The 22,091-nt window shown below is 45.1% G+C and overlaps 1 protein-coding gene across 1 annotated transcript in view; it reads left to right on the top strand.

Annotated features, from left to right (window-relative positions):
• TGFBR2 (transforming growth factor beta receptor 2) overlaps positions 1–22,091 on the top strand; it is a 51,358-nt gene extending 29,267 nt beyond the window's left edge. The window contains exons 4-7 of the mRNA XM_023752954.1: positions 3,235–4,034; positions 5,840–5,981; positions 16,972–17,099; positions 19,454–22,091. Coding sequence (XP_023608722.1) covers positions 3,235–4,034; positions 5,840–5,981; positions 16,972–17,099; positions 19,454–19,633 — 1,250 coding nt within the window. The 3' untranslated portion in view covers positions 19,634–22,091. The remainder of the gene's footprint in view (positions 1–3,234; positions 4,035–5,839; positions 5,982–16,971; positions 17,100–19,453) is intronic.

Genomic DNA, 22,091 nt, shown 5'->3' with positions numbered 1-22,091 from the left:
AGTGTTTTTGTATCTTAGGATAAGCACCCAGAAGATGAATTGCTGGGTCAGATGGTAGTAGTACTCTTAAATTTTTGAGGAACCTCCATACTGTTGACCATAGCTGCCGCACCAATTTAGGGCTCCCTTTTCTCTATATCAGCTCTAGCACTTATTTCTTCTTTTTGAGAATAGCCATTCTAACAGGTGTGAGATGACTGTTTATTGTAGTTTTGATTTTCATTTCCCTGTCAGTGAAGTTGTTTTTTTTTTAAATGATCCTTTAAAGGTGAAAAAAAAAGTTTGTTGCTCATAGGTTGTACAAAAAATAGGCCATTGGCCCTTGGGCTGTAGTTTGCCAACTCCTGCTGCAGAACATAAAGCACGTGAGGGATATTGTCCCCCACAAGTCATCATTCACTCAGCTTCTACAACAAATAGTGGCTGAGTACCAGAAAGTGCCCCATCCTGAGGCCAGCTCTGAGTGTATGATGAGGATCAAAGCACACCTGGCTGTTCCCCAAGCAGAACATGCTTTCTCATGGGAGAGACCAACAATCAGAGCATCAAACCAATTTATGATGATAAAACGTCTCTGTATTTGCAGACAAGTCAGTATTTGACAGAAACGCATTGATCGGATACTTCAGATAATAGAGGTGGAGTTACAGGGAAGGCATGTTGTTTCCAGCTGTTGCACCTGAATATTATCTCATCAGTCCCCTTAATTTTGCCCTCCAGGCTCATACTTTGCCAGACCCCAGGGACTGTCCACATGTCTCCACAATTCCTTCCTATTATTGCTTCATCCCATTGCCATGTCCACTCCTAGTCCTACCTGTCCTTGGTCCCATTTAAGCCTCCAAGTGTGAGTAAAAATTCAGTTTTTGGTTTTTTTAAAAATATGTTTCCATTGTTTTCAGAGAGAGGAAGGGAGAGGGAGAAATAGAAACATCCATGATGAGAGAGAATCATTGATTGGCTGCCTCCTGCACGCCCCCTACCGGGGATCAAGCCTACAAACTGGGCATGTGCCCTGACTGGGAATTGAACTGTGACCTCCTGGTTCATAGATCAACACTCAACCACTGAGCCATACCAGCCGGGCAAGAATTCAGGTTTTTAAGAGTCAAATTGCATCCCTTTTCCTATCTTTTTTAATGCCTTAATGTATTTTTCCTCAAAATACTGAATTTTTTTCTCTCAGTTGCTGAAAATATGTTTTGGGGTTACTTCTCCAGTTTTTAGTGGCATCAGGCTTAAGACTTAAGGTTCTCATTTAGAATATATAGTTAGTGGAAGTTGGTGCTTCCACTTAGGAGTTACCATAAGAATAGGGTGTGAATCATATTAAACCTAAAAACTCCAAATTGACGTGGTACTAGCTTCCTTACGCATGGTGCTTCATTAAGGGACAATATCAAATACAACGAGGTAATGGGTTCCCTTAAGGAGATTATGGTTATCTCCATTCCACCTGTACTGTATTCTCATCATTTCCCCACCCCCAAACACCTATAGTCAGTGAAAACTGCCGATTGAATAATTATAGATCCCTTCTCTGATATGCCTGGTTCCATTATCACCTACTCATTACTTTCCTTTCTATTCCCCTTATGCAGAGTAATCAATGTGGGGGGATTCCTCTTCCTCAAGTAGATAATATATTCCTAATTCTTAACATGACATTCCTTTTACACATCTTTAACTTTTTTGCCCAACTCAAAGGCAGTCCTTGCCACTGTGTCTTCCCTGTTTCTCTAAGCTTTTCCACCAACACAGAGACTGGAGCACACATGTAGCTCCCACTCTGGATGGGATGGCCATTTATCACTAGGCATTTGAATACGTGCCCTAACTCCGCTACTGGGTTATAACCTCTTTCAGGGCAGTGCCAGACCCATAGCAGGAACTCAGGAGCTCTGTGTTTAATGAATGAATGTAGCACCTGAGCATGAGGCCTGCTAATGAAAGGATACCTTTGAGGGAAGATGTATAAAGCAATGGAATTCTGGGATTCTTGCCTAACAAACCTCTCACTGAACTTCCATTCACTGCCTCCTGCCCCCTGAACGATTCCATCCATGGCCTTCTCCCCAAGAGGAAAACTGTCTAACCAGCCTCTACCATAGCCAGCACACGGATCAGACTTTGGAATACATACAAGACATTATAGTGAAATAGCTGGTGCCAAACCACAGGGCCTGCTTCCATGACCAAGTCAGCAAACAGGCTCCATTTCCTTCTTTAACTTCTCTCACCTTTGTTGCTATTAAGTAATTCTGTTCTGTGAAGCTACAAATCACATGCACACTGAAAAGAGGAATATGGGGTGAATATAAGGGAACTGACTTCCAAAGAGACCCCTCCCACAGATTTCTCTCTCCACCACCGCGAGGCTCAGAGCTGATGCTTACGGGTAGCCTAGATGTTGATCAGAACAGGACAAGTTAGAGCAAAGACTCTGGGCGCACTACGACGATCTCTTTGTTTAAACCAGATCCCGTATGTGTAAGTTTTTGGAAGCAGGAGTTGTCATTCTTTCTATATTCCCAAAGCCTCCTGCAATGCCTTGAGTATAGTTAACACTCAGTAAACACTTTTCCCACTTATTCAGCACTTATTGAGGCCCTGATGGGTGCTGGGTGTTGTTTACGGTCATGAAGAAGGCAGACACGATCCCTGCCAGCACAGAGTTCTGTCTACTGGGGGTGGGAAGTAGAAAAAGGCAAATATAAAACCACTAAGTAGAGTCATAGTTATTTCATTGAAATTGGTACATTGTTACATAGGAAAATGTAGGGTGCTGTGAGAATATATGAAGGAAAATATTTTCCAAGATTTCTTTTAGGCAGTGGCATCTAAGCTAAAGTTTGAGGGAAGAGTCGAAAACATTGAATGAATGGCCAGAGGCAGGGAAGACGAGACAGGTGCACACTCGCATCCACCCGTGGAATAAAAGTTCACAATGCATTATTTATAAAAACTATACTGATGTTGAAACATCTGGACACATGAGGTGTACACCCACTTTCTCACAAAGAAGATTACGACAGCCCTTAAGTGACCAAAGTAATGGCATTTATGAGCATTTCCACCATAAATCTTGGAATTTCAGGAATGAAGAAATATTTGATTTGCAAAAATAAACACACACCTGAAGTATCACAGATGTTGCCTCCCAGGTTATCTGCAAGGATGTACCTACCTACTCAACCCAATTCCTTTTCTCCTTTGTTTTGTTTCCCACATCAGAATATTCCACCAACAACCCTGACTTAATGTTAGTCATATTCCAAGTGACAGGCGTCAGCCTCCTGCCACCACTGGTCATCGCCATTGCCGTCATCATCATCTTCTACTGCTACCGTGTCCACCGGAAGCAGAAGCTGACCCCGTCCTGGGAGACCAGCAAGCCACGGAAGCTCATGGACCTCAGTGAGCGCCTGGCCATCATCATAGAAGATGACCGCTCCGACATCAGCTCCACGTGTGCCAACAACATCAACCACAACACGGAGCTGCTGCCCATTGAGCTGGACACCCTGGTGGGGAAAGGTCGCTTTGCCGAGGTCTACAAGGCCAAGCTGAAGCAGAACACTTCAGAGCAGTTCGAGACCGTGGCAGTCAAGATCTTCCCTTATGAGGAGTACGCCTCCTGGAAGATGGAGAAAGACATCTTCTCAGACATCAACCTGAAGCATGAGAACATCCTCCAGTTCCTGACGGCCGAGGAGCGGAAGACGGAGTTGGGGAAGCAGTACTGGCTGATCACTGCTTTCCATGCCAAGGGCAACCTACAGGAGTATCTCACGAGACACGTCATCAGCTGGGAGGACCTGTGCAAGCTGGGCAGCTCCCTGGCCAGGGGCATAGCTCACCTGCACAGTGACCACACCCTGTGCGGGAGGCCCAAGATGCCCATCGTGCACAGGGACCTCAAGAGTTCCAATATCCTGGTGAAGAACGACCTGACCTGCTGCCTGTGTGACTTTGGGCTTTCCCTGCGTCTGGACCCCACTCTGTCTGTGGATGACTTGGCCAACAGTGGGCAGGTAAGTCAGATCTGGATTCCCCTTACCTTGTCTCTGGCCCCACCTACCTCTTCATCCCTAAGTAGCCCTACAGTCTTTTTTTTTTTTTTAAATATATTTTTTATTGATTTTTACAGAGAGGAAGGGAGAGGGATAGAGAGTCAGAAACATAGATGAGAGAGAAACATCGATCAACTGCCTCCTGCACACTCCCTACTGGGGATGTGCCCGCAACCCAGGTACATGCCCTTGACCGGAATTGAACCTGGGACCCTTCAGTCTGCAGGCCGACGCTCTATCCACTGAGCCAAACTGCTAAGTAGCCCTACAGTCTTTATACTTGTCTCTATCCCACTCTCTCCTGGCAAGGTGCTAATGAGCAGCATTTCTCCTCCTATTTCTTTAAATCCTCCCCAATTCAGGACAGATAGTTTTCTTCTTGAGTCGATCCTAATGTCTCTTCCACTTGCCAATTATTTTTCTGTGCTTCAAACCCTGTTAGCACTTTATCTCTATTTTTTTCCTCTCTTATGGCTGTACTCTGTACTGCTAGTAGTTGTATTGTTTTGTTTTCCATTGTTTTCCATCATTCTAGAAGGCACTCTCCATGGGGTCCAAATCCATGCCCATTTGGTCACATCTAGCACAATGCCTTGAACAGGGAAAGTGACCAAGGAGCATTTGTTCTGTGAGTGATGGGCTGAGTGAATGAATAATTCCACTTTTAAAGCATCTCGCAGAGTAAAATAGAAACCCGTTTAGCTACGGAGCTATTGGGAAGTAACTAGAAATGACCAGCATCCTTTATGAATGACGTGGCCCCTTGTTTTCACACACTGGAAGCTTAACTGTGGACCAGAGTGGAGTCTCCAGGGCACCAATGTTTTCTCTACCCGGGAGGAGGAACGTGCTTCTGAAGCCTTTAGTCACTGCCCAGTCAGCCCCCTGGGTCCATGACTGCTCAGGCAGTCTTGAGGTAAACATGTGGAAACACGAACAGATCAATGTGCCAGGAGAATGACTCATGCAGTGACCTATTAAAAAGAAAAATGTCTTCTAATGCATGCCAATAAAAAACATTCTTTGGGCTAATAACACCAGCTCACTTGACTTTCCTTAGATTCTTGAGAAGGGAGGACTTCATTATTACTTAGCTTTATAGGCGCTGCATCAGCAAGCATTTCAGTGATTCCTTCCCTAGAAATAGTTTGGTGTTCCTTTGTGTCTCAGTGTTTTCATATTATCAGGCATCGTCCAAATGAAACTACATGAAGATCCAGATTTGGTCTTTTACTGGGGAAATATCTTCATACAGTTTCATTTAGTGGAGAGTTTATGAAATTATACTACATTCTCGGCACTACAATGAAGATTCAGAAAGCCCTTAAGTGACCCAGACTAATGGCATTTATGATTATTTCCACCATAAATCGTGGAATTTCAGGAATGAAGAAATATTTGATTTGCAAAAGCAAAAATAAACATCTGAAGTTCCACAGATGTTGCCTCCCAGGTTATCTGCAAGGATGTTATTGTATAATATGGTGACATGTTTCATGGGGCTGGACAAGGCAGCTCTGGGGTTTGGCATTTCCTTATTTTGGCATGTTTTGTTTATACTCCTTAAAGGGTGTTCAGGAAGAGAACACCTATTTTTAAAAATAATGATATAAGCTCTACCTTTGCGTGCAGGTCTCCTTATTTTAAAAAGTGTTGTACTTTCTAAGATTATCTACCCAATGTAGGGGACAAACATCAGTTATATTTGGAAAATAAAAATGAGGTTCGAATGAAATAATGGGCCTCCATGTCTGTTTTTGCTTTAGGTGGGAACTGCAAGATACATGGCCCCGGAAGTCTTAGAGTCCAGGATGAACTTGGAGAATGTCGAGTCCTTCAAGCAGACGGACGTCTACTCCATGGCTCTGGTGCTCTGGGAGATGACGTCCCGCTGCAATGCGGTGGGAGGTATGTACGCACCCCCATCCTGGTGCATGTGCCTTCACGCTGATGTCATGTTATTTGCTTCCAACATGAGACCAGGGTTGCCAAAGAGTGAGCCCCACAATGAGCGCCTCGTTGAGATGTGGTGGTACATAGCCATCCCAGTAGGATTTGGAATTATGCTAAAAAGCCTAGGTCTTTAAGCTGAAAGTCCGTTTGGAGCACAAAGCTTTTTATCTCCTTTCGTAAAGTATAATTCTTTCTCTTGATGTAGCTTCCCACAGATATTCGAACACCTGGCAAGTGATGAACACTACTAAGAATTATTTCTACTTATCAAATGGATACTATTCCAGAAAAATATCTGATTTTTTTTTGGTATTTTAATGTTACTCAGAATTATAAGGTCCGGGAGATGGATTTGACTCAAAGTTTACTTTTATGGACATGACTTTCCCTTGTTGGGCAAAACAAGCAGAATGGTGTGATGTATCTGTTTAGGTTGTGAAAAACTGAGCGAAGAGAGGTTATGAGGAACGCGGCATTCTTCAGCGGTGCAGGGGTGATGTCACTGTTTTAGAGAGTATTGGTCCCTTGTCCCCTGAGCTTTCTGGACATGAGAATGGCTGAGGGCTACAGTACTTGATCCTTGCCTGACTCTCTTCTCAGTGATTTCCATCAGGGTTTGATGTCCCAACTTAGAAATTTATGGATCAAAACATGGTCCTGGCTGACTGCTAAGTCAGGCCAACCTGACTCCAACTTTATTTTTAGCTCTTTGTTTTGCAGTAATTTTAGACTTTTACAGAATAGTTTCAGAAATAGCAAAGACGGGAAGTTAACATTGGTACAATACTCTTAATTAACCTATAGAACCTATTCACATTTCCAAGTCCCCAGCAATGTCCTTTTCTGGAACAGAATCTAATCCAGGATCCCCCACTACATTTGCCGTCCACGCCTCTTAGCGTCCTTCAACTTGTGACAGCTCTCAGTCTATCTTTGTCTTTCATGAACTTGGCACTTACAAAGAGTTCACACCGTTATTTTATAGACAGTCTCTCACGTTGGGTCTCTCTTGTTTTCTCATGATTAGATTGAGGCTATATATTTTGGTCAAGAATACCCCAGAAATGACATTGTGTCCTTCTCAGTGTCTCATATCGGGGCCAGTTCACCTTGATCACTTGGTGAAGGGGGCGTCTACCGGCTTTCTCCCCTGTAAAGTAACTACTTTTTTTCCATTTGTAATGAATGCATAGTTTGTGGGAAGGTACTTTGACCTGTCTCTAAAGACACTAAACACATACATAGTAAGGATACGAGACCTGTTTCTTATAATTCTGCCTGCTAATTTTAGGATCCATGAGTTGTTCTTGCCTGCAATAATTACTACTATAATATTTTTCTAACCGATTCTGTTTCTTATTCCTCCTATGTTTATTATAGATATTCTACTGTAAGGAATAGCTATACTTTCTTTCACCACCCCCTGTTACTTATTGAATTATGAATTTATATCAGTATGGAGTTGTGGATATTTATTTTAGTCTATAGGTCTGTGATATTATCATTATTTATTTTGTTGCTTCAATGGCCACAGCTTTGCTCACTGGGCCAATCTACCCAACATTTCGCCCGAGGCAGATTTGGGTGACATGCGTGCTGGCTCTGATTCTTCATCCTGTTTAGAACACGCTCAGCCAATTTCCCAGGATGGGCCCAGGTCACCCCCTCCCCCTGAGCCCTTTGCTGTACCCTCCCCTGCTCCCTTGGGGCCCTGCCTAGGGATGGCACTTCCCATCCGGCTGCCACTGTCATTTTCTGGTTTCCTGCCTGAGATTTCTTCCCCCACAGCACTTTCAAAAGTTGCTTGCTTTTTCCTTGCACAGTGATATTTGTTTAACCAGGTCTCAGCCGCCGAGGATCGTTTTCTGTTTTGAAAGCTTTGACAGTTCCAAAATGAATCCTTTAGGACGTGACTGAGTTGTGGAAGAGATGATGCTGTTGTCACTGTCAGAATAAATTTACCTAAATTCCGGCGTCTTTCCTGTCCTTTCAAACCCGATATCCTATAACCATGAGCAGGGGAGAGAGGGTGTCTCTGTGTCGTTCGCTCTGTCAGGGCAGCCAGCTCATTAGGGCCTCGTGTGAGCTTCCTGCCTTCGTTGTTATCAATGACTGAAGGCCTTTCCTGTTGCTGTTTGCTGAGTGTGGAAGAATTCAGGCTAATGGGGAAGAACGCACTTCACCAACTTTTATGAGGCCTAAAAACAGATACAGTGTAAACAAGTTTTCCCAAGGAAGGAACAGGATCCCATTTGTTCAGCTGGTCCAGAGAGCCTTTCATAACCTCTAAGGTAAGAGCAGATGGACGGCTTTGGGGGATCCGGAAAGAGGCTCTCATTCTGTTTGATCGTCAGCCCACAGTCCTGTTTCTTCCATCTCTGCTCAGGCAGAAAAAAAACAAAGTTGTTTATCTATCGTCATTTGGGTCCAACAGAAAGCCTTTCACTCGGTTAAATGTGTGAACTCATTTATTAAGTCCTTTAAAAAAAATACACACACTTTTTTTTAAAGAGCATTTTTTTTTTTCTTTTCGGGTTGCCTTTTAAAAACCTTAAAGCCAGATTTTTATTTATTTATTTTTTTAGCCTCGTCTTAATTTCAGATTTGGTTTTTACATTTCAAGAATGTACTCTTGGAAGGTACATGAAGCCTGAAGAGCAATGTGTTCCCTCCCGGCTGCTGTAGAAACACACATGTAAAGGCGGGGCTTGCTCTCAAGAAGCATGTCATTTACTGATGAATCCAACTTTTATTTTGTTCTCCTTGAAAAATTTGCCCATCCAGACACAATTCTTCCATTACATAGAAAATCGATAATAATTCCCTCCACTTGATGTCCGGTTTCAATTGATAAGGTCTAAGGGAGAGGGCAGGGTATAAATGGCTTTCCTTAAGCTTAAAACTTCTTTTCTGTGACTTGAAATACAACACGTGCAATTACTACTTATTTTCATTGCCAGCCTCATTTCAAAAAGGAAATTCGGACTATGCTCACCTTAGTTTGAGGAGTTATAAAGCGATTTTTTTTCCACCAAATAGGGCAACTAATATTCCCATCTAGTTGGTTCTGAGCAAGAGAACATCTACCTGAATAAAGTAGGCTGTGAAGCAGCTGGGGACAGTCTTGCAGGAGAATGTGAGCTCCCAGTTTTCCCGCCTTGGAGCAAGTCCATTCTGTTCTCAGGGTTGAGCCCACATTCTTCACGTGGGTGCAGCCCGGCCCTCGATTGCCTCTCTGGGCTCCTCTCCGCTGGACACTCTCTTCGTTCAGCAGTCATCTTTATGGACATGTTTTAGGTCTCACCTCTAGCCTTGGTCTCATGCTGTTTACTGGGACTGGGACCCTGAAATTGACTTGTAATCAGGCAAGTGCGGTTCAGCTGTGGTTAGTGCTGCAGGAAGGGAAGGCGGGGGGCACAGGGAACTGAATGCCCTCGCTGGCTAAAGGGAGTGTGGCCGTGGGGTGAGGCAGTGAGGGACAGGTCAGCTCTGGAAGGAAAGGTCAGACCCAGGAGTGTCCTCTTGAGTTGCATCTTTTCCAGCCAGCCTCTCCTCTGTGCAGAGCAGCTCAGAGAGCTCTATACCGGGGAATCCTCACTCTTATCAGGTGAGAAAATGCAAACAGATGATAATAGCACCAATCTGAAGCCCATTGGTGCGACCCCATTAGCACAAATTTCCACCTAGAAGCTCAAGAGATGGGTTGCCATAACTGAAGAGAGTGGCCAAAGGCGAAAGGCTTTCTGGTGGAGGTGGGTTTGGTCATGTAATAAAACACCAAGGAATACTAGCTACCATGACATGAATACTAGTTTCATGGATTAGCTCATTTCATCCAGCAAGGACTCTTTGAAGTATGTATTATTTTTTTTAAAAGTATGTTTTTATTGAATTCAGAGAGAGGAAGGCAGAGGGAGAGAGAAACATCAATGATGAGAATCACTGATTGGCTGCCTCCTGCACGCCCACTACTGGGGATCAAGCCTGCAACCTGGGCTTGTGCCCTGACAAGGAATTGAACCGTGATGCTCAACCACTGAGCCACACTGGCTGGGCTGAAGTATGTACTATGATAAGCCCCATTTTACAGATAAGAAAACAGAGGCTTCAGGAGGAAAGCTGTACAGCCAGAAATCAAGCCCTGTCATCTGACTCTAGCCCACAGGCCCTAACCTTCCTAGTACATGCTGGCCTGACCGATACAGTACATGTTTAATAAATGGCAGGGACAATTACCATTATTTTCTTCGGGATGGGGGAGTCAGCACTACTTTGTGCATCCTGGCCTTTGATGCAGAGCCTTTCTGGAAGTCCCTAACAAGACAATTAAACATTGAGGAATGTTCAATGATGGCCTCACTTCTGAAAGATTCTAGTGATTGACCTTCCTGTCTCCCCCAGGTGAATTTCTGTTTACAGAATCCCAAGGCTAGTAAATTCTGTAGCATGTTGCAGGCTCGGTGTCTTCAAGTCTGAGATAACTTCCTTATTCTTACATTTCTCTGAAGATACATTCATTTGTTCATTTATTCACTCAACAAATATTCATTGAGCACCTAATATGTGGCAGGCATTAACCAACATGCTAAGGATAATAGCAGTGAGTAAAACCAGCCTCTCTGCCCTCAAGGGACAGAAAGGCTAATGAAGAGCTAATATTTTAGAAAGACAAGTAATGAACAAGTAGATAGCCTATATAATAAAAAGCTAATATGCAAATTGTCCATTCGACCTGGAGTTCAACTGGGAGTTTGACCAGGGGGTGGGGCCGGCCCACCAACCACCCTCGGTCCCTTCCCCTGGCTGGACCCCACCCTTGCACGAATTCGGGCACTGCACCTCTAGTATACTATAACATCAGGGGTGATTCTATAAAGAAAAATAAAGCAGAGATAGGAAATAGACAATGACCGAGGGTGTTATTTCAGATACTTTGATCTGAAAGAATACAAGAGGAAAAAAACAAGAAAACAGGGCTTTGTAGTTGTTTGAAGAGAGAGCTAGAAAGGAGGAGGAGACTGGTGTGTTACTTTTTATGAAGGAGAAAAGTGCTGAAATCTCCATTCAGCAACGACAAGCCCGGTGACCGGCTCTTTTACAAAGAAATCTCTGTCGATGGCTTTCAGTTTGTTTAGTCTTCATGCAAGTGTTTGTGGGGTGTGTGGGAGGCAGATGAAGGCGGGGTGCCTCTCAGGGCCCCCGTTGGCGAGCACAGCAGGCACTATGTTCATGGCATCCCCAGCCAAAACAGGCCCACAAGCCCACCGACTTCCAAGTCTCTAGCCATTTAGGCCTTTGAATAGAAGCTGACACATAGCAGCTGGCGGAGCGGGTATTTAACAAAGAGGAAAAACACAACCCCCAGAATGGCTCCTGCGCATACTGTCAGCTTGCTGCAGTCTTGTGAGACAGACAAAAAGTGCAAATGCATCAAAAAGAAAGAAAAGAAAAAAAATAAGAGGGGAGGAGAGGAGGACCAAAGACCAAAAAGACTGGGATGGAAGCACTTGGTTTTGCTGCATTTCAGGGGAGTCTTACTTGGAAGGCAGATATAAAAACTCGGGGGCCCTGTTTCGGGGAAAACTGTCAACAACTTCTCTGCACTGTGAAGCTGGAGCTACAGTCCGCGCAGCAGCTGGGGGCCAGATGCTGACTTTCAGAGGAACGGCTCTGCTGTGCAGAGACTAGCCCTGGAGTGCTGCCCAACTGGGAAGAGGGAGGCAAGTGTGGCTTCTCTTCAGTGCCTCCCACACATGCCAGCAACACTTGCATGGACACCAAACAGCAGAGAAAGTAAAGGAAGCTGCAAGGGCCTGGGAGTTGGGGGGTAGCAGCGGGGGGGCTTCTGTCAGGGACAAGACTGCGGGGAAAGGCAGGGAAGGGAAAGAAGTCAGAAAGAAGAGCAAGTTCTCAAGCAGTGAAATGAGGTTTCTTAGGAAAGGTGTGTGAGGCCCTCTAGGACAGTGGTTCTCAACCTTCCTAATGCCGCGACCCTTTCGTACAGTTCCTCATGTTGTGGTGACCCCCAACCATAAAATTATTTTCGTTGCTACTTCATAACTGTAATTTTGCTGCTGTTTTGAATCGTCATGTAAATATCTGATATGCAGGATGTATTTTCATTGTTACAAATTGAACATAATTAAAGCATAGTGATTAATCACAAAAACAATATGTAATTGTATATGTGTTTTCTGATGGTCTTAGGTGACCCTTGTGAAAGGGTCGCGACCCACAGGTTGAGAACCGCTGCTCTAGGAGATCCTGAGGTGTTGAGCCTCCTATGCCTGTGGTGGGAAGCACCCTGTGGGTGAGAGGGGGGCTTGGTTTGAGCCAATAGCTGTACTGTATGGGCATCTGCCTTAGGTTGGGTGTCCCAGAGCCTGGAACAAGAATCTGAGTGCATGTAGTTCTTTGGGAATAGATCTCAGGAAATGCCAACAAGGGACCGGGGAAGTGAGTCATGAAAGGGAAGGAAGCCAATGAGTGGTGTGTTGTCAAGCGGGTCTCCACTGTGGACAACTGGAGCTTAACCTTGCTGGGGACTGGGGTGCCAGGTCAAATGTGCACCTCAGCCTCACACCACCTGATTCAGGAGGAAGCTGGGTGTTTATCTTACAGCTCCCATCTGTCTTTGGTCAAGGGCTGCTCCCGGGGCAAGGTGGGAGGGTGAACTGCCAGCTCTCCCCGCGTGCATGGAAAGGGTAAGTGTAGAGGGGTGTGTGGCCAGTGGTCGGTCCTGTAGCAGTTTACAGTGGTCCCCCTTATCCGCAGTTTCAGCTACTGCAGTCATTCAAAGCGATTAAATGGACAATTCCAGAAACAACTCATAAGTTTTAAATTGCACAGTGTACCGAGCAATGTGGTGAAATTGTGCACACAGGCCTGCTAGGGATGGGAGTCATCCCTTTGTCTAGCATATCCACGCTGTTTACGTTCTCCCCACTGTCTGGCCCATCAGAGCCGCGGGATCGTCAGATCCACTGCCTTGGCATCTTATTGCTTGTGTTCATGTCAACCTTGTTTCATGTAGAAATGGCCCCCAAGCACAAGAGTAGTGTTGCTGGCAATTTGGATGTGCCAAAGAGAAGCCAGAAATTGCTTCCTATAAGTGAAAAAGGTGAATGTGCTGGACTTAATAAAAACAAATCACACACACACACACACACACACACACACACACACACACATTGGAGGGTGGCTCTATGCACGATTTCAGGCATTTGCTCGAGTCTTAAAGCATATCCCCCGCGGGAAGGAGGGGCTACCGTGCAGAGTAATGATGGAGGGCACTGTCTTCTCTCATTTTGTGGATATGGGAACCGAGGCATAAAGTGCACACGTCTCCTATCTAGTTCAGGATGGAGCCAGGGCAAACAAAACTGACAATACCCCCACCTATGACGCATATTGTTAGCACTATTTTTTTTTAAGGGCTAAACTCAGTCTTACTCTCTAGACTCTTTGCTTTTTTTCTTAGAGGCATTTCCAGATTTTTTGTAAAGGGTGGTTCTCATTCTAGAACCACCCCTTAACTTGCTTCCTCTGCAGTTCATCACAGAAGGGAGGCCTGGGCATTGCTTGATCAAAGGCACAGAGGAACTTTAAACAATACTGCCTTAACTCTGTTGCCAACCGTGCCCTGACCTGGTACCTGCAGCTTAAAATGCAACCGTCTCCTTTTCCCCATCTCCACCAGCCCCGGTCCTCCGGCTTCCCTAACCCCAGAACGGTGCAGTGTCCGTACATAAGGGCAGTGAGGAGAGGGGTGCGCTTGGTCATCCGTGGTTCTTCTGCAGAGCTTGTTGAGGAATGACAAACCATAACATCCAACGGGTCCCAGAAGGGTCCCCTTTTCGGGTCCTCTGGTGGGAAGGGCCTCGCCCCGGCAGCAAGGGACACATTTGTCACGATGGTGACAGGCATGTTCCCAGCTGTGCTTGTGCTGGGTGGGGGAGAAAGAGGTCTCTGAAAGGCTTGGTAGAGAGGAGAAAGCTTCCTAAAAAGGCAAAGCCGTTCCATCAGAGTGACGGTAATGCCGTGGGCAGTTCCCAGCTTCCCGGAATCCAGTGCGCCCTTTGGCCTTCCTTTTCTCAACTGTACAAACGAGGTCCTGGGTCACATCTCTGAAGACTCTTCTTTAGCATTCTCTGTCTGACTCATTTGAAACCCTTAGAGCAGCAGTTCTCAACCTGTGGGTCGTGACCCCTTTGGCGGTCGAACGACCCTTTCACAGGGGTCGCCTAAGACCATCCTGCATATCAGATATTTACATTACGATTCATAACCGTAGCAACATTACAGTTATGAAGCAGCAACGAAAATAATTTTATGGTTGGGTCACAACATGAGGAACTGTATTTAAAGGGCCAGAAGGTTGAGAACCACTGCCTTAGAGTATCTTTAATAACTTGTATTCCTTTCCTCTGTCGAGATGCAACGTGTATTCCTTGCAAAACATGTAGAGCAAAGCCGTGGACCTGTGGTCTATGCTTCTCAAACTGGTTGTTTCAGACTTGCGATGTGGAGGAGAATGGAAACGAGAGCAGGTGGTTAGTAGCTTTAATGGCGATCTGGTGTTGCCATGACACCCAAGTGGAATTCATTTTCCTTGTAATTCATTTCTATAGTGTTTCCCGGAAGTCTCACTCCCCATGAACCGGGGGCAAAACATTTGCTTTTTGTTTTTTGTTTTGTTTTGTTTTTTTAAATAAAGAAATATATGGCTAAGGGACAAACAACAAGGGGAAAATTTAAATCATTTTTAATCCCACCCTTTAGCCTAAGCCACTTTTGTGAAACTAGGGGTAGGGAGTTGAGAGCGATTTGCTTTTGTCTATATCTATCCATTTAGTGATTTTGTAGTTTGAATTATCTGCATTTTCTAAAATAGAAATACTTAAGAAGCATTTAAGCAGGGATAAAAGATATGTAATTCGGCCCCTGCCATTTCGCACTGGTTGGGGAGTTACAAGATATAAGACTCAGCCTCTTCCTTGGGACTTTACCGTTTGGTAGAAGGGAAGAGAATGGAAGAAATAAATGAAAGCAGGCAAAGCAAAACTCAGGTCTCACCCCAAGAGCAGTGCGGGTTAAGTGCTGTGGACCCTTCAAGGCAAAGTGTACGCACAGCAGGGTGGTTTGTGCTTGTCTTTGTGTGAAGGGAGGCCTGCCTTCCCCATTTCTCTATTTCCAACTATGTAGAAAGACAACATCTTGCTAGCTCTCCTGATTGGGTGAGGCTGAAGAAGATAAGTATGCAAGCAGGGTTCTGGGAAAGATACCAAATAAACAAACAAGAGCAAGCCATCTATTCTCACAAAATGTCATTTTGCCCTGAAAGCTTCTTCACGTCTTAGCCTGGGAGGGCCAATGAGAGAAAGTTTTACTCATTAAACAGGGTTATTTTGAAGCAATAGGTCAAAGGTCCTACTTCCTTGGGAGAAGAATGTTGAATCCAGCCTACTGCCCCCTTTTAGCTCTGACATGTTTTAGTTCTGGAGTTGTTTCTATCTTATACATTTTCCCGTGCCTCCCTGACATGCATTATTAGCCCACCCACTGGAATTCATGTGCTGTTTTAAGTAAGATTCAACTGGAGTTTAGACATTGCTGTAAACTGGACAGGATCAACAGGTCATTCATTCACTCACTCATTCATTCATTCATTCATTCACACACCAAAGCATTTGTTGGGAGCCTTTTGTATGGGAGGCCCTCTCATGGGTGCTGGAAATACAAGAATGAGAAAGAAACTCTGAATCTGCCCTCGAATACTCACAGTCTAGTTGGGTAAGACAAAGAAGCAGGTATTATATTAAAATATAACACATGATAAAATAGGGCTCTGCCCAGGACATCTGATCAAGAATGGCTTGGGGCATATTCAAGAAAGTTTCTATAAAGAAATTGATCTTAGTTGAAACCTGAAGCCCTAGTGAGGGGTTACATCATGTCCTATTATTTTTATAGCATGTCTCACTGAAGGAAAATTACTTTTTAAGCTTTTGTTTGCTGATGTTATTATTAATGTCTCCCCTCTACCATCTTACTGAACAGCATTTTGAAAACTTTTTCTCATCAGTGCTATCCTAAGGAGACTTTGTAGAATTTTTTTTTTCTAAATCACTAATTCCCATGAAAGTATGCATAATATACCATTTTAACCATTTTTAAGTGAATAATTAATTCACTAGCATTAAGTACATTCACAATGTTGTGCAACCATTACCATTATCCATTTCCAGACTTATTTTTATCTTCCCCAACTGCATCTCTGTAATCTGCTAAATACTAACGCTCCATCTCTTCACCCTGGCAACCTGTTCTACATTCTCTCTCTCTAAGAATTAGTCTATTCGAAGTACCTCACGTAAGTAGAGTCATACAATATTTATCTTTTTTGTCTGGCTTCTTTTATCGAGCATAATGTTTTCAAGGTTCATCCGTACTGTCGCATGTATCAGAATTTCATCCCTTTCTAGGCTGAATATTGCCAGGAACTCAACACCACCTATGAAATCTGTTTTTGTACTGTGGACCATTGTCGGGTTACAAACCACTCTAGTATGTAAGACTGTTTCCACCTCCCAAGAAAGAACCAGTTTTGCTCCATTGGGGCAACATCACCCCATTGAGAATGCCTGTGTTCAAATGTAAGCTTGGTGACCTTGCTGGTCTTGCGCTCCACTCTGTCCCCAGCTGTTAGCCCAGTACCTAGTACAGAGCAAGCACTCAGGCGTCGTTTATGGAATATTCCTCAAGCTCCTTCTACAACCACTCCTTCCTTCTTGTTTTAACCCAAGATTAAAAATTGCACTCATAGTCGCGGATATATCTTGACACTCAGTGCCTCAGCGGTCCAGCCAGCCTCCCCAGCGTGTTCCTGTTCCCCGGCTGCAGACACTCTTCTCAATGGCCCTGTGTTTGTCTGCTTTCTTAACAGAAGTGAAAGAGTATGAGCCTCCTTTTGGTTCCAAAGTGCGGGAGCATCCCTGTGTCGAAAGCATGAAGGACAATGTGTTGAGAGATCGGGGACGACCGGAAATTCCTAGCTCCTGGCTCAACCACCAGGTAAGGGGTGGCTGTCGTGAGGGGAGAACCTGAGTGGACCCTCAGGTAGGAGAGAATTCTGGGCTACTGGGCTTCCATCGGAGGGCAGGTTCCATTGTGTTCTGTGATCTCATTAGGTTTTGTTTAGAAAGAAAATTTCAATCAAGTGGGGTGACCCTGTTATTGTAAGTCCCAACTGGCAGGTAGATACAGCGTTCAGAGAGGGCTCACGATCATCATTTGAAGGGCATCTGTCCCATTGTCCAAGGCCCTCAGTTCAGTAAAATATTTTGTTTGCAGCCTCTGCCACTCACCTCTAGACCTTTACCTAGGGCAGTGGTTCTCAACCTTCTGGCCCTTTAAATACAGTTCCTCATGTTGTGACCCAACCATAAAATTATTTTCGTTGCTACTTCATAACTATAATGTTGCTACTGTTATGAATCGTCATGTAAATATCTGATATGCAGGATGGTCTTAGGCGACCCCTGTGAAAGGGTCATTCGACCGCCAAAGGGGTCTCGACCCACAGGTTGAGAACCGCTGACCTAGGGAGTTTGTTTTGTCCCCTTCTGAGTTCCACATGTTTTCTTCTGGAAACTTTCAGCTGTAGAAGGAAATACTGAGCAGAGAGAAATCAGCAGAGTGTGTCGGCCAGCTGGGCTGAGAGGTGACTGCCTTGTGCCCAGGGCCGCACGCAGGCTGTGCACAGAGCTGAGAATGAAAGCAAAGAGGAGGGACATGCAAATGAACAAACAGAAAGTCTGTTTGTTGGGAACATCCTAATGGCTTCTTTATTTTTTTCTTTTCAAGAAATGGTAGGTAAGGCCATCTATAGCAGGCCAGTCATTCTGGACTTATCCAAATTCTCTGTGGGGGGCATTCGGGTGAGGGCAGTGGTCAGAGAAAAAGAGCTAAGTGATCGGCTGTGAGCACACACCCAGGAGAGAGCCCTGACTGAAGCATGAGAGGGAGCAGGGTGCCCCATGTCACGGACAGAGCCGTCCTTTCTATGTGGAAAACCTCCTCTTGCCTTGGATGAATCGTCATCCAGTGCAAGCTGGCGCTGTCCCAGGTTTTCCCAAGGGCAGGCCCAGGTAAGAAACAGAAACAAGAAGTCAGGCCTGAGGGAAGCCAGATGGAGCAGGAGGCCTGGCCCGGGCGGGTCCTGGCTTAGAGCTACTTCCCAGGGCAGAAGCTAATAAAGCTGAGCTCCCGGGGTCTCGGGCAAGGCCTCAGGCTCTGATGATAGGTGACTGTTAGGCGTTAACTCTGAAATCAGAAGGCACTCGTGTTGTTCCTTTCCAACATGCCTCCTAAACTGTACAGTTCTTGTAATGAAGCCATGATTCATGATTATAAAATTCTGGAAAGAATTTGCATAATACATTTTTCCCCTTAATGAGATTTGTTGCCCTATTGATTTCAAGTTAATGCTTAATATTTAATTTAATTTACTGCCTGTAATTACAGTGTCAGAATAAAATAAATGTTACTTGTGTACCAACAATAACACTCCACTCTTAACACGGCCATCAATCAATACCGTCAATTAGGTGAATTATACAATTAATCCAACATCATGAACGTGATCCCCAGCAGGGCAGGGAGGGGCTCTGAGGTGTGTTAGGGAAGTTACAAGTAGGGGGAGCGAGCTGGTTCTCAGGGCAGTGCTGGATTCATCTGTTCCACCAGGCCCACCTGGTGAATAGTCCCCACAGATAACAGTGTTGAGCCTAATTGTTCAGGGCACACTCCTTCTGCCTACAGGCTATCTGTTTAACCCCAGGCCTGCTTTATTTCCCACAAGGACTTGAAATAATAGCAAAAATATTTGCAATGCAAAGTAAACATTCAGGCCTGGAAAAAGACCCTCCCCAGGGTACTGGGCAGCATTTTCTGGACGTGCCTTTTGAATGGGGCCATTATGGGGTCAGGTTGAACCCTCTGACAAGGCCTGGAATCAAAAACAACTGTTTCGCAGGGCCCAGCCTAACGCTGGGGAGGAGTGGGGCAGCTCTGACTGGTACTCGGTCCCGTGATATGGTCCGGGGACACTTCCTGGGAATTCTCAGAACCCCAGAAGCCTACTGAGGGTCCTTGTGCTGTCTCTCCATTTCACGACTTACTGTGATCAAAAGGCAGCAGAGCGGACAGGTCCAACAGGTGTCCAGAGCTCTGCACAGCCCCCTGCACAGCCCCCTCGGTCTGCATGCCACTGGCTGGCCTCACACTGTGAGCGCTCGGTCGAAACGGGTTCAATGCACGGCTCTTTCCCACCTGGCCTGCACTGCAGGAACAAAGACCATCTGGCCCTCCGTGGAGCCCAGCGACACCCCTGCTCATGTTGCCTGTGGACTTCTCTTCCTCTGCAGGGCATCCAGATGGTGTGTGAGACTCTGACTGAGTGCTGGGACCACGACCCAGAAGCCCGGCTCACGGCCCAGTGTGTGGCCGAGCGCTTCAGCGAGCTGGAACACCTGGACAGACTCTCGGGGAGGAGCTGCTCCGAGGAGAAGATTCCCGAAGATGGCTCGCTGGGCACCACCAAATAGCTCTTCCAGGGCAGGCTGGGCCAAGTCCAAAGAACTAAGCCGACGGATGCTTCCTGGAAAACCAGGGCTCACTCCCCTCCCTGGAAGCGAAGGGACTGAGCAGAAACAGCTGGCCGGGGTGGGTGACATGAAGCATTCTATGCCTTTGACGTTGTCATAGGATAAGCTGTGTTAGCAGTTCCTCAGGAAATGAGATTGACTTTTACAATAGCTAATAACATTTGCACTTTATTAATGCCTGTATATAAATATGGAATAGCTATGTTTTATATATATATCTATATATGTCTATATCTATATATACAGCCATACTCTGGAAAGAGATAAAGAAAAAGATCTAGTATTCCCAGGAAAATGGTTTGATTGGAGAGCTCCAGAGCTGAGCACAGAAGAAGGGATCCATGACAACATTAGCACGACAATCACACGCGGGATGGGTGGTTCTCTGACTACATGGGGGGAGGGTGGGGCTGGCATTAGGAGAGAGGCTCCGTGTCCCACAGTCTGCTATGGCCACGATGCACTCGCTTCTGCAAAATCATTCCCTGTGTGCGGGCCCTCATCTGTCCATGGAGCTACTTAAGAGCCCCACTGTTTGGGGACCAGATCCTGGGGCTCCTTGTGCCATTGTTTCTCCTGGACTGTTCACTTGAGCTTCAGGCCCCACATCTGGCTTATGAACCACCTTCCTCAACTAGCGCAGAAATGTGGTCCCATCTCGAATAGTTTATATATTCTCGAGCCCCGTTTTTGCCTTCACTGGCTGCAGAAAAGTCAGGAAAAATTTCCTTGTCCATGAAATTGCTATGCCTTCTACTAATATATATATATATATATATATATATATATATATATATATATATATATATATGCTTTATCCCCCCCCCCATACCTATATTACTCTTGTTCACTCCCAGCCCTCTCCCTTTCCTAAAAAGGATCAAATCTCCCCAGAGTTCCTTGTGTTTAATTTTTCAACACGCTTGGTGTGAGTCTCCAGCTTTCTAAGCAACACCAATAGCTTGTGTCTCCTGGGCTCCCGAGTGCTCAAGTGTATCTTGGTCTGGTGCGAAGGATTTGAGCTGCGATCCTGCCCCAGTCGGGACTGCTTCCTCGGGCACTCTGAACACGTGTTTTGCTTGGCCAGCACTGCGTTTCACAAAATTGAGCCAGTTTTTAAATATTTGGAGATTTTACACATACACACACAATCTGGATCCTCAAGTGAGAATAGATAGCAGATGGTTTTCAGTTCTCTCGGACCCACATCATTCACAAAATGAAGGTGTGGACGCACTTATAAAGCTGCTTCACTTCTTGATGTAAACATTTGAGCTTTCTTCCCACCCCCGCCCTGCCCTGAACCAAGGCCTCCTGTAAGGGATGTGCATGCAAGCATCATTCCCTGGCTGTGTAATATGACCGATTCCCTCCCTCTCCCCATCTGGTGTTAAGATTTGAAGTTGGCCTTTTTGGACTAAAGCGGACCTCCTCTGAGAGGTCCGGCTAGCCCAGGTCTCTCTTGTCTCTATATTAAGAGTTTCCTTCCCCTCTGTATTATGGAGGGGAGTCCTTTCCTCTAAGAAGCTTTCTTCATGATCTTATCACACCAGCCTTCCCAACATTGCAGATTCTCCTAGTGAGGATTCAAAGGTGGGACACAGGAGTCCTGTTTGAAGTTAGGAAATCTGCGTGGACAAGAACAAAGAATGAGCTTTAATATTCCATAGGAAACTTGTTCTTCCACAAACAAGTGTCAATGCTGCAAATAATCTTTTTTTTTTAAAGCTACTTATTTTCTGCCAAATATAGGAATGTTAGAGACTTCGCAGTGAGCAAAGCAGCTCTGTGGATTTTGGACGATCTCATCTCATTGGGGTTTTAGCAGACATACTGAAGTTTGGAGTAGGTGGAACTTCTAAGGCACCCTGTCCCGTGGGGGGGGGGGGGGGGAGGGAGGGGCTGAAAATTGAGGACAGGTTGGCTACAATACATGGGAAGTGCCCAGAAATTCCGAGCACTTTAAGGCTTGTTGACACCGCCCAATAGCTGTTGCTCATTGACCTCTAGTGGCGAATTTCTAGAATACTGGTCCATTAACGATTCCAAAGAGCTTTATCACTTCTGGGTCATCATCAGCATAAACTGGAATGTAGAATCAGATGATACTGTGGCTTGATTTATGTGTTTTTTTTCTTATTCAAGAAGAAGACCAAGGAATAATCTGTAGTTCCTAAAAATACTGACTTTTTTTTTTTTTACTACTCTACATAAAGGGAAAGTTTTATTCTTTTATGGAACACTTCAGCCATACTCAATGTATTAAAATAGGAATGTGAATGCTATATACTCTTTTTATATCAAATGTCTCAAGCACTTATTTTCATACTGTGCATCGTTCGTCTTTTATATAAATAAAATGTTTATTAGATTGAATAAAGAGAAAATACTCAGGTCA

The sequence above is a fragment of the Myotis lucifugus genome, unplaced genomic scaffold, assembly GCF_000147115.1.
Source record: "Myotis lucifugus unplaced genomic scaffold, Myoluc2.0 scaffold_39, whole genome shotgun sequence".
In the NCBI taxonomy this organism is placed as follows: domain Eukaryota; kingdom Metazoa; phylum Chordata; class Mammalia; order Chiroptera; family Vespertilionidae; genus Myotis; species Myotis lucifugus.
Note: the sequence above shows the minus strand (reverse complement) of the source record. Positions and strands in the feature narration are given on the sequence as shown.